General features: G+C 43.3%; 1 protein-coding gene across 3 annotated transcripts in view; it reads right to left on the bottom strand.

The window, feature by feature from the left end:
• The window catches only part of LOC117431829 (guanine nucleotide-binding protein G(s) subunit alpha), a 45,021-nt gene that overhangs the window by 24,551 nt on the left and 7,998 nt on the right, over positions 1 to 12,472 (bottom strand). For 2 of the 3 annotated variants that reach the window (XM_059003527.1, XM_059003526.1), the window contains one exon: positions 576 to 648. In XM_059003527.1, coding sequence (XP_058859510.1) covers positions 576 to 648 — 73 coding nt within the window. Of the gene's footprint in view, positions 1 to 575; positions 649 to 4,678; positions 6,114 to 12,472 lie in introns of those variants that run through there. The other variant, XM_059003528.1, reaches the window with a different exon arrangement.

Below are 12,472 nucleotides of genomic sequence, written 5' to 3'. Positions count from 1 at the left end.
CTATGCAATAGGAGTCTTATTCCTATCCCTGAGAACAAATGACTGGAGTGTACAAAATGTAGTCAATCCTGTTTTACCACTCCGTGCTACTCAATGCTGCAGCACGCATGACGAGACTGTGCAGGTGGAAAGGTGTGTGTGGGTGACTGCTTGCTGCTTGGCCTGCAGCACATTCCCTTCATGACAGGTCTTCCTCTGTGATAAACACCCTCCATTCTTCTCATATCAGTCAGTGGCATGCACCATGACAGGCTGTTAGCCCACAAGCCATGTCCCTGCTGACTGTGGACAGAGCAGCAGGACAGAACTACAACATGTACTGCACTCTCTTGACCAGGATCCTGACCCCCAAACTAATAGCTTCGAAAGAATATATACTGGGTGGCCAATGATGTTCCAGATGAAGCGATTACTGTTGCTTGGGTTCAGCATCCGACGACTTGAACCACAAGTTAAACCAACGCAACGCACGTGCAGTATGGGCAGCTGCACCAGCTAAACAAACACGTGCCTTTACAACAGGCACAGCACATTGTGATGCAGTTCAAGATCTCTGAAGGTTCCTGTAAACTTACTCAGCATTGAATCCGTTGACGTGCAGGATCCTCATCTGTTTGACTATAGTGCTCTTCCCAGACTCGCCCGCTCCTGCAAAAAGGACAGAAACAGTCAGGACCTCCAGAAACAGTGACAGCGTGGTGCAAGCACGCAGATAACAGAAAACGGAGCATCGTGTGCTTTCACCATCACACCTTTATGAAAAGAAAGCCAACGACACTCTGCTTAAAACAGCCACCAACAGTTTGTGGATTTCCCCTATTCACCATCCCACTATTAGGAGAATAAAATAAATAGTTAGCATATCAGATATAGTTAATATGCCCCCCCCCCTTAGGAATCCCAACTGGGCATCAACAGACTCCTCACTGCATTCACGTGGAGGTAAAAGGGGGGGCGATCGCTCACACGGTCACATGACTTGAATGGGGGAAGGTCTATTCAATGCTTTAAATCTACTGTCATGAATCACAGTTACTTTACTAGCACTACTACTCGTACCGAGAATCTTTTTGTCCTGTTTATTTACATTCACTCCGGATTGGCAAATCATTGAAATAGTGCTCTACAAATAAATCATGGTACCTCTGCTACTCACATGGTCTGACTGCAGCTAAACCATTGGTTTCTTTGAAACAGCTGCATATTCCAAACTGAAGAATACAATACAAGCAAAAGAACCAGAATGACCTTCAGCAGAAGAAAACGGGGGTCCTGGTGAGAACACTGAGAAAACGGGGGTCCTGGTGAGAACACTGAGAAAACATGGGTCCTGGTGAGAACACTGAGAAAACATGGGTCCTGGTGAGAACAGTGATCGTGCCAACAGGATCAGACTGAACCTTACGGGCAGCGCTTTCAGTTAGAAAGGAAAGGATTCTTAAAATGTCTCAGCAAGAAAAAGAAAAAAGCTCCCCAGCCACCCACCATTTCTTAAAGCCTCACGAAAGGGTACTCAGCACAGACTGGTTCATATCTGCTTAAACAGACCAATTATCTGAGATACTGCATAAGAGCAAAGAGAGAGACGGGGGGGGGGGGAGATACAGAGGGCTGCATCGTACACTAGAGAGAGAGAGACAGATAGATACAGGGGGAGAGAGAGAGAGACAGGGGCTGCATCGCACACTGGATAGAGAGAGAGAGAGAGAGAGAGAGAGACAGGGGCTGCATCGTACACGAGAGAGAGAGACAGGGGCTGCATCGTACACTAGAGAGAGACAGATAGATACAGGGGGAGAGAGAGACAGGGGCTGCATCGTACACTGGATAGATAGAGAGGGAGAGACAGGGGCTGCATCGTACACTAGAGAGAGAGAGAGACAGATAGATACAGGGGGAGAGAGAGAGAGAGACAGGGGCTGCATCGTACACTGGATAGATAGAGAGAGAGACAGGGGCTGCATCGTACACTAGAGAGAGAGAGAGAGAGACAGGGGCTGCATCGTACACGAGAGAGAGAGAGAGAGAGAGAGAGAGAGAGAGAGAGAGATGAATCGAACACCCGGGCCCTATCGACAGCAGCAGAAGGAAAGGTGTTGGGTGTTCTCTGAAGACTCCTCTGCCTGGGGTTCCTGTTCCAGTCGAGCCAGGGCAGAAGGAGAGACACAGACAGAACGAGACAGAGAGAGTCTGCTGCTGTGAAACGCAGCGTCTCCAGCGAGTACAGCCCAGGCCCTGCTGCACTCCACTCTCTACACTCTGCTCTGCTCCTCCATTTTGTACAGTTCAGAAACTGATAAAAGAAAAGTCCCTCATCCCGGCAGTACGCCTTGGATTTGTAAAATCCCATCATCACTGTGCTACTGATACTGCAGCACAAAGCTTTCCGATCACACACTGACACCCCCGCTGCCGACACAGGAGAGGACCCCACACTTGCGTGCACTGCTCTGCTCACTCATTTATTTTTAAAGTTACACACACACACAGTCCATGCAACTCATCTACTGCCAGCTCTAAATAATCCTTGGTTTATGTGCCACAGGTTTGAAACCCCAACATGCACAGCAGCTATAAACAGCACGCCTCTAGAGCTGCTCCATTTCTATGTAATAATTCCTATCGAACAGCCTGTCACCTCTGAACCCGGCAGCACACACCTGGAACGTGTCACACAGGGGACGGCAACAGCACCCCCCTTGCATAGCAGCTTGAGCCATTCCAGGTGTTACTGTGGGCTTAATTAGGAGCCACCTGAGGATTCCTCCCCGATGGCTGATCTGATTAGACTCCGGTGTGGCTAATTACGCTCAGACTCTCCCATTCCTGCAAATGTAGATTCACTGCCACACATGGTAGAGAGGCACTGAATGATGTCATACCTCTACTGTAACGTAAGAGGTCACAGCCAAACCTCTGCACACCCTTGTCATCCGGTTTAAAAGCCTTGCTTTCCGATCATTATACTGTTGCTATGTATTTACTTCCAGGAACAGCAGCTCCACACTCTGTCACGCAAGTCATTCAGAGTCCCTGCAGGCTAACTCATACATCACAAAGGGGGGAGCTCCTTGAAGCTCAAACAAATTGAAATATACAGAACACAGCTGTTACGGTTTAGTAGACACTCCTACAACCAGAAACAACTGCAGGTGTCTCAATAGTACCAGTGACTACTAACTAAACAGAGGACCGATATGAACTGGGGGGGGGGGGGCAGAAAACACTATCCCCTCTGTTAGGGCTCTGGACTCTTGACCAGCGGGTTGTGGGTTCAATCCCAGGTGGGGGGACACTGCTGTTGTACCCTTGAGCAAGGTACTTTACCTAGATTGCTCCAGTAAAAACCCAACTGTATAAATGGGGAATTGTATGTAAAATAATGTGATATCTGTATAATGTGAAATAATGTATAATGTGATATCTTGTAACAATTGTAAGTCGCTCTGGATAAGGGCGTCTGCTAAGAAATAAATAATAATAATAATAATAATAATAATAATACACAGGAAGAATCGGGTGTTCTCTAGCGGTGTCAGGAATCGTCGATGCTTTACAGAACTTCAAATGAAAGAACTCCTATTTAACGGGACTCCAGCCTGGCAACTTTTACAGCCAAATCCGTCCCTTTCTGGTTACCTTACACTGCTTCAACTACAGCACAAAAATAATAAAAAAACAAACTGCCGTTTAAACAACTACCAGACAAACACTCCGAGTATTATTACTACTACCAGGACTAGATGACACGGGCCCTTCTCTGCTGTACATCAATCACGGCAATGTAATATTTAATAACCAGTTCGGTAAGTGCTTGTCCTGGAACCGGATCAGATCAGGGAGAGTTTTGAATGTTATGTATCACCAGGGGCAGGCCTCGTTCATCCCTGTAAACAGCATCTGTGCACTCCATGTTAGTACATATTGTTTTTACAAAATAACATCCCAACAATAGCGATACTGATGTGAAGTCTATTATTATTATTACTACAGTAACTTACACTCGGGACTCTGTAGTTCAAGCAAATCAATCATATATATATCTATATATCTATATATATATATATATATATATATATATATATATCTATATCTATATCTATATATCTATATCTATATATATATATATATCTCTATATATCTATATATATTAACCTCCACATGTACACAGTAGTGTTTTTATATTCACATATGTGTGATAATGCCTGATGACAGTACAAACTGTTCTTTATTTTCCGCTGCTCTCTCCTCGCAAACCCACCCAAAAAACGCAACAAGAAGTCTCTATTTTATTACGATCGTTGTATAAACACCCGATTATATTTCACCTTGATACACATTCTGTGTCTCAAGCAGTTTGTACGGTTTTTTTTTTCATTTTTTAATCTCGCCTGTGTCGGATTTTTATCGCGGCGGAAGAACCGTGCCTCACACACGTATCTAGGCATTTGGCAGCTCACAAAACACATTTTGTTTGGTTTGTTTACAATGAAAAAATCCCATGGCAAACAGAATATATCACCCACAGTATAGGCCTATATAACACAAGGTATTTTCTGCCGATATCGGCGTGTCACCTGCGCTTCGCTCGTCGCGGTTTAAACAGTATGACGGCACATCCAGAATAGACATACGCGCACATACATGAAACACACACATGCATGTTTAAAACACCTACCCAAAAGCAGCAATCGGTGCGTGGCCCGGTAGATCTGCTTATCTTTCTGTAACTGTTTTTCTATCTTTTTGTTGGCTTCCCTCTGCGCTTTATCTTCGTTTCGCTGGTCCTCCGTCTTGCTGTTCCCCAAACACCCCATCTTCCAAAAACCGTGGAGGGGTGAGGGCGGAGAAAACACACACACACACTCACACAAAATCTCTAAATTCAACAACAAATCACACCATATAAAAAAAAAAAAAAAACGGGACTTTTTTTTTTTTTTTTTTTTTTTTTAAATCCAGTCAATGTCTCTTTTTTTTCTGGTAATATTTAAAACAGATTTTTTTTTTTTTTTTTTGAAACCCCGATTCCAATCTGAAGTCTGTACGATGACGCCGCCCGGGCAGTCCCCTCTTCACACGGACATTTCTTCTTATATTCGGTGTTTATTATTGTTATTATTATTATTTATGTATTTATTATTATTATTTAAATGATAAACATGTCGTACTTTTGTTTTCAAAACGTTTAAATAAACAGTTTTGCCTTTTCAAATCCCACACGACGTTCTCCTGTTAAAGAGGCCAATTAAATTCCTTCCGAGAAATCCTTCGTTTTTCTCAAAATTGTATTTTATTTTTTCACAAAATACCTCACAAAAATCCCTCTAGCAACGGCGAATTCCTCTCTCTCTCTCTCTCTCTATCTTCTTCCACCGGGAGGGAGAGAGGAGAAAAACCAAAAAATAATAAATTAATAAAAATCTCCGCTAAAACGACGGCATGTTAAGCATTGCAAACGTTTATTTCTTCAGTAAAAAAAAAACGCAAAGCCGCTTCATGCGTCTCCACACAGTATTTCTGACACACACGCACACAAATAATTGTATTTTTTAATATATTTTTTGTGCAGTCTTCCTCCTCCTCCCCGGTGTTGCTTGCCTGCTCGTTTTTGCCCAAATCCAGAAAGGCCCTTCGTCTCTCTCTCTCTCTCTCTCTCTTTTCTTTCGTTTATTTTATTTCCTCACATCTGTAGGTTTTCCGCGTCCCCTCCTCTTTTTCGGATTCTTCCCGGTACCTGGGTTTTTTGGGAAGTCTGTTTTTCCCCCCCTTTTCCCGCAGGTAGACGTTGTGTGCCAGTTCAGGGTTGCGCTAGTCCCTCGGTGGATGGGGGTTCAAATACATGTGCATGTATGTCGCGCTCTGTCTCTCCCAGTATAATGTATTGTGTGCGTGTGCTGCGCAGAGACTCCTCGGCTGGCTGGCGGTGTTTTATTGCTTTCCCAGCCGCTCTGAAAGGCTGTTTCTTCGGCTGTATTATTGTTTTCCTTCCCGTGGGTTTGTACAGCGAGACAGATTGCGGTGAAGACACGGGGTGGGGCAATGTGCGCGCACGGAACCCTGGGAACGGAGAGGCGGAGTCACATGACACCCGAAACGTCAGCAACTGCAACCCGGCAACGAAAAGGCGCGCTCTTTAAAAACGACTTACAATGCAAACACAACACAACACAAAAACAAAACACAAAAACACAAAAACACAAAAACACAAAAACACAACACAACACAACACAACACAACAACAAAACACAACACAACACAACACAACACAAAAACAAAACACACAACACAATACAACACAACACAACACAACACAACACACAACACAACACAACACAAAAACAAAACAAAACACAATACAATACAATACAATACAAAACACAACACAAAAACAAAACAACACACAACACAACACAACACAACACAAAAACAAAACAACACACAACACAATACAAAACACAACACAACACAAAAACAAAACACAACAAAACACAACACAACACAAAAACAAAACAACACACAACACAACACAACACAACACAACACACAACACGATATGAGGACGGATGATGTCAAATGACTCTGCTTTTTCTTCAGTCGATGCGACTTCCACAGGGCACGGCTATAAAATCCAGGATACCCACATAATGAAAAGACAGACAAGAGCGTGTTACTACTTTACAAATACAAACACGTTTTTTTTGTAAAAAAAAAAAACCCAAAACTATACGTTACATAATTAGAAATAACACATCATTTACGACATTTAAAACCCTAACTATAAACTTTTATTATTATTATTATTATTATTATTATTAGAAGAAGAAGAAAAAAAAAGCTTTGGAAAATCAAGCTTCTGGGATCCTTCAAGAAGCTGCTTGATGAGATTCTGGGATCAATAATCTACTAACAACCAAACGAGCAAGATGGGCTGAATGGCCTCCTCTCGTTTGGAAACTTTCTTATGTTCTTATGTTTTTACCGATACAGTATTTATTTCTAAATGGCTGTTTTTATGCATAGTGAATAGTACCCCCAGGTGGCCAAAGTATGAAAGAGCAAGTCAACCCTGAATTCTGAGCCGATCCTTACATTTAAAAAGTGGTGCAGTTTCTTTTAATGGAGGAAATTGATTCAGTGTCTCCTCTGATCCTGTTTGGGTTTGTTTTCGGGCTGATGCCCCCACACCAGTCACCAGATCCCTAGACTCCCAAGCATACCCAGTACTGATAGATACAGGGACAGATTTACTACTGAACGTTTGCCACACTTCAGAGTGTGGAAAAAAAAAAAAAAAAAAAAAACTGGTGCTACAGAACTAGAAAATATTAACTGTGAGCTCTATTCACAAATCTTTAAGTCCTGAGTCTTTTTAAAAATTAAAACTCTGTTTATAAGAATGAAACCGATTTTGATATTCCTGAAACTGTTCTGGGCTATTGGTAGTTTCATGAATATCAAACTTTTATGTTATTCATAAAAAACTGTGTCTGCAACGGCACGGCTGGCTAGGCATCCCTGCCTGCAGGTGTGTATCATTACACTGTGCTGTGATACCCGATGGCTGGAGAGCAGGGCGCAGGAGGAGGTACAGCAGCCATGCATGCTGGAATGTGTCCCAGCTCCCCGCTCCCCGCTCCCCGTCCCCTCAATACTGGTTAAACTGTTCCAATGTATTGCACAACACAGGGGTTTTGTATTCAATGCGATATATTGCCTTTGTCGTTAATGTATCAAACGTTAATATATATATATTTTTTAATGATCAAATACCAGCTCATCTTAATCAAAATGGGATTAAAAAAAAAAAAGTCCCTAATGTAAGATTTTTTAAATCTTGAAGCTATGGGAATAGGGGCCTGTTTTACGCACTGCTTGGCAAACAGTATCCCAGCCCCCAGCCCCTAAACAGCTTCACCTCATCTCAGAGAGTCCCGCACAGAATGAACCCCCTAAACAGCTTCATCTCAGAGAGTCCCGCGCAGAATGAACCCCCTAAACAATTTCACCTCATCTCAGAGAGTCCCGCGCAGAATGAACCCCCTAAACAGCTTCACCTCATCTCAGAGAGTCCCGCGCAGAATGAACCCCCTAAACAGCTTCATCTCAGAGAGTCCCGCGCAGAATGAACCCCCTAAACAGCTTCACCTCATCTCAGAGAGTCCCGCGCAGAATGAACCCCCTAAACAGCTTCATCTCAGAGAGTCCCGCGCAGAATGAACCCCCTAAACAGCTTCACCTCATCTCAGAGAGTCCCGCGCAGAATGAACCCCCTAAACAGCTTCATCTCAGAGAGTCCCGCGCAGAATGAACCCCCTAAACAGCTTCATCTCAGAGAGTCCCGCGCAGAATGAACCCCCTAAACAGCTTCATCTCAGAGAGTCCCGCGCAGAATGAACCCCCTAAACAGCTTCATCTCAGAGAGTCCCGCGCAGAATGAACCCCCTAAACAGCTTCATCTCAGAGAGTCCCGCGCAGAATGAACCCCCTAAACAGCTTCACCTCATCTCAGAGAGTCCCGCGCAGAATGAACCCCCTAAACAGCTTCATCTCAGAGAGTCCCGCGCAGAATGAACCCCCTAAACAGCTTCACCTCATCTCAGAGAGTCCCGCGCAGAATGAACCCCCTAAACAGCTTCATCTCAGAGAGTCCCGCGCAGAATGAACCCCCTAAACAGCTTCATCTCAGAGAGTCCCGCGCAGAATGAACCCCCTAAACAGCTTCATCTCAGAGAGTCCCGCGCAGAATGAACCCCCTAAACAGCTTCATCTCAAAGAGTCCCGCGCAGAATGAACCCCCTAAACAGCTTCATCTCAGAGAGTCCCGCGCAGAATGAACCCCCTAAACAGCTTCATCTCAGAGAGTCCCGCGCAGAATGAACCCCCTAAACAGCTTCATCTCAGAGAGTCCCGCGCAGAATGAACCCCCTAAACAGCTTCATCTCAGAGAGTCCCGCGCAGAATGAACCCCCTAAACAGCTTCATCTCAGAGAGTCCCGCGCAGAATTGACAGCACTATTTATAACCCTTCTGCTTTTAGATTGTTTTATGTAAATGTAATTTAGCCTGTGTTGAACTGTATTAAAGATGAGAGCCATCAGCCGTTCTGCATCCCCTCCTTTACTCATGGTTGCTCTGTTTGGTGATAAAACTGAAATGCCACCCTACTGTAGCCTTACACATTAAGAGGCACAAACTGACCTTGTCTTAAAGGGAGATTTCTGGCAAGTGTCAGTGTCTGAGGATAATAAACACTGGACCATTAAACACTAGTACCACAAAGCTTAAAAAACATAACAAGGTTCCTATACACATTCAGATACTGTAGCAAGAACTCTGCACCCTATTCACTAGGCTTTCAATTGTGAGTGGTTTGCATTTCGATATCAATATATTTGAATACACCTGGGCATATAGGTGGTGGAATCAAGTCTATTGTAACTGCATGTCTTTGCCCTGTCCATATAAAAATACATACAGAATGTAAAGAAAATGCATGCATTCTATTTTCAAACAGCTCACATTCTCAATGGAGTTCGGTAGCCTGTTAGCTATTCTAATGAAAGCAGTCAAATACTATTTAATAATTCATTATCGGGACATTGGAGAGAAGATTCACCCTGAAAAATCGCATGTGCTTATTTTGTATTTCCAGTAACATTAGCTGGCTGTTCCAGTTTTGCAGAGTTAAAGTAAAGAAGTACATTGTGTCTTGTGAATTTTAGTGGAAGGAGACAGTTCTGTGTCACATTCGTCACAGAGGACTGCAAAGCATCCCCTTTGAGAGGGAGTTCTGTACAAGGCTGAAGCAGCTAGAAACATTTCTAAAGACGTACATTACATATGCAATGGGCTGTCTTTCCTTGTTTGAAAGCAAACAATGCATGTTTCTTACTTGAGGGACCTGTGCCGGGGTGAGACAGTGCTGGAGTGCAGCGCAGAGCTTCCACATCATTAACCACTACCTTGGGTTTCTTAGTTTTGAAATTTTTTTTTTTACTGCAAACAGAAAAAACTATTTTGGTCAAACTATTTACCCTGCAGCCATGCAATCAAGATCAAAGAGTTCACAGATTGGTCTGGAAAAGTGTTTCATAAACGAACAAAAAAAAAAGAAAAAGGAATGATCTCAACCCTCGTCCTTTAGAGGCTTCTCCAGGCAATGATGTCTGCTTGGAAACCAAGTGCCACAAACTGCAAAGTTTTACTCCTCCAAAATACATGCAGCAGTGACAGCATAACTACTACAAACAGGTGAAAATACCCACGTCAATTCCCCTTCCCAACATGCCGTGCAACATCAGATCTGGAACTCTCTTACCTGTTATGACAATAGCAAGGTTAGCAAGTTTATTTTTCATTTTTACAAACTGTAATATTTCGGTTACTACTGTATTTTTAAACAGCCTCTTTAAACAGCACTTGATATCCCAGACAGTAAAATCCATGCACCACAATAACAGGCAAGCAACAGCAAAAAAAAACAAAACATCAACATTCAGGGTGTCAACTTTCCGTAGCCTGCCCACAAACACTAACTGTGCATCAATATGAAATGCACACACACAAGACTGTGGCTTCAAGTGGCCCCAGCACAGAACTTGTGTATACTGTTCAGTTCCATCTCACAAAGCAGGGGGAGTGAAGAGATATGGAACTTTAAATGGGTTTGTGGGTGTGCGTGTGCGTGCGTTTCAGTTAGTGTGTGTGCGCGTGTCAGTGTGCGTGCGTGTGTGTTCTCTATCCTAATAATGCAACCCTCAGGCTTTTTCCTGGTATATGGAGCCCAGTTAAGTTCCTCAGATATCTGAGATCAGGGTATATTTGTCAGTTGCAGGCTTAGTCAAATAGTTCCCCACAATGAGGCATTCACTGGAGTTAAGGAAGCACCACTTTCCATACCAGCGATTGTTATCGTTTTAACAGAACCTCCTTTAAGAACACGCATATTGAATTCCCAACAAACACAGCACACATGATCAGCTGCGTTTCGATAAAGCCATTTATACAACACCCTTTGAAGTGCGTTTCTCTTTATTCATTCGAAACGTCTTGCAAACAGACGTACTCTGAAAGGGTTAATAATTTCAATTACTGAAGTCAGCTCACTTTGATAGACGACGTCACAAAAATGTGCGATTTGTCTACTAATCTTTCACTGCTGCCTCCTTTTAAAATAACTCAAAAGTTCCTTAAACAAAAAACAAAAAAATCTGTAAATAAAAAAAATAAATGCATTGATTTAATTCCTGAGGCCGACACATCCATTATGTTGAAATAAAATTCTAATTTGGAATCTTTGGAAATTTTTCTTTTTTGCAAATGTTACCCCCATATAATATTTCCTCGTTCAAAATATAAAGCGTTGTTCTGTTACTTTATTCAAACCCAGAACAAAGCATACGGCTGGAAACACCCAGGAATTATTGTGAATTTCAGAAACAATCCATTAAAAAAAGTGTGTGTGTGTCTGTCAGTGTGTGTGTGTGTGTTTGTTTCAGTGTGTGTCTCAGTGTGTGTCTGTGTCAGTGTGTGTATCAGTGTGTGTGTGTGTGTGTCAGTGCGTGTGTGTCTCAGTGTGTCTGTGTGTGTGTGTGTTTGAGGGGGGTTGACTTTTTCAACATCAACTGTGTGTTTGTTTCAGTGTGTGTCAGTGTGTGTCTCAGTGTGTGTCTGTGTCAGTGTGTGTGTGTTTGTTTCAGTGTGTGTCTCAGTGTGTGTCTGTGTCAGTGTGTTTGTGTTTGTTTCAGTGTGTGTCTCAGTGTGTGTCTGTGTCAGTGTGTTTGTTTCAGTGTGTGACTGTGTCAGTGTGTGTGTGTGTCAGTGTATGTCAGTGTGTGTGTCAGTGTGTGTGTGTCAGTGTGTCTCAGTGTGTTTGTTTCAGTGTGTGTCAGTGTGTGTGTGTGTGTGTGTGTCAGTGTGTCTCGGTGTGTTTGTTTCAGTGTGTGTCAGTGTGTGTGTGTGTGTGTGTGTGTGTGTGTCAGTGTATGTCAGTGTGTGTGTGTGTGTGTGTGTGTCAGTGTGTCTCGGTGTGTTTGTTTCAGTGTGTGTTTGTCAGTGTGTGTGTGTGTGTGTGTGTGTGTGTGTGTCAGTGTGTCTCAGTGTGTGTGTCAGTGCGTGTGTGTGTGTGTGTGTATGTCAGTGTGTGTGTGTGTGTGTGTGTGTCAGTGTGTCTCGGTGTGTTTGTTTCAGTGTGTGTCAGTGTGTGTGTGTGTGTGTCAGTGTATGTCAGTGTGTGTGTGTGTGTGTGTGTGTCAGTGTGTCTCGGTGTGTTTGTTTCAGTGTGTGTTTGTCAGTGTGTGTGTGTGTGTGTGTGTGTGTGTGTGTGTCAGTGTGTCTCAGTGTGTGTGTCAGTGCGTGTGTGTGTGTGTGTGTGTGTCAGTCTGTGTGTGTCAGTGTATGTCAGTGTGTGTGTGTGTGTGTGTCAGTGTATGTCAGTGTGTGTGTGTGTCAGTGTGTCTCAGTGTGTTTG

The sequence above is a fragment of the Acipenser ruthenus genome, chromosome 29, assembly GCF_902713425.1.
Source record: "Acipenser ruthenus chromosome 29, fAciRut3.2 maternal haplotype, whole genome shotgun sequence".
NCBI classification, from domain to species: domain Eukaryota; kingdom Metazoa; phylum Chordata; class Actinopteri; order Acipenseriformes; family Acipenseridae; genus Acipenser; species Acipenser ruthenus.
The sequence above is the reverse complement of the archived record's forward strand: the minus strand, read 5'-3'. Positions and strand labels throughout refer to the sequence as shown.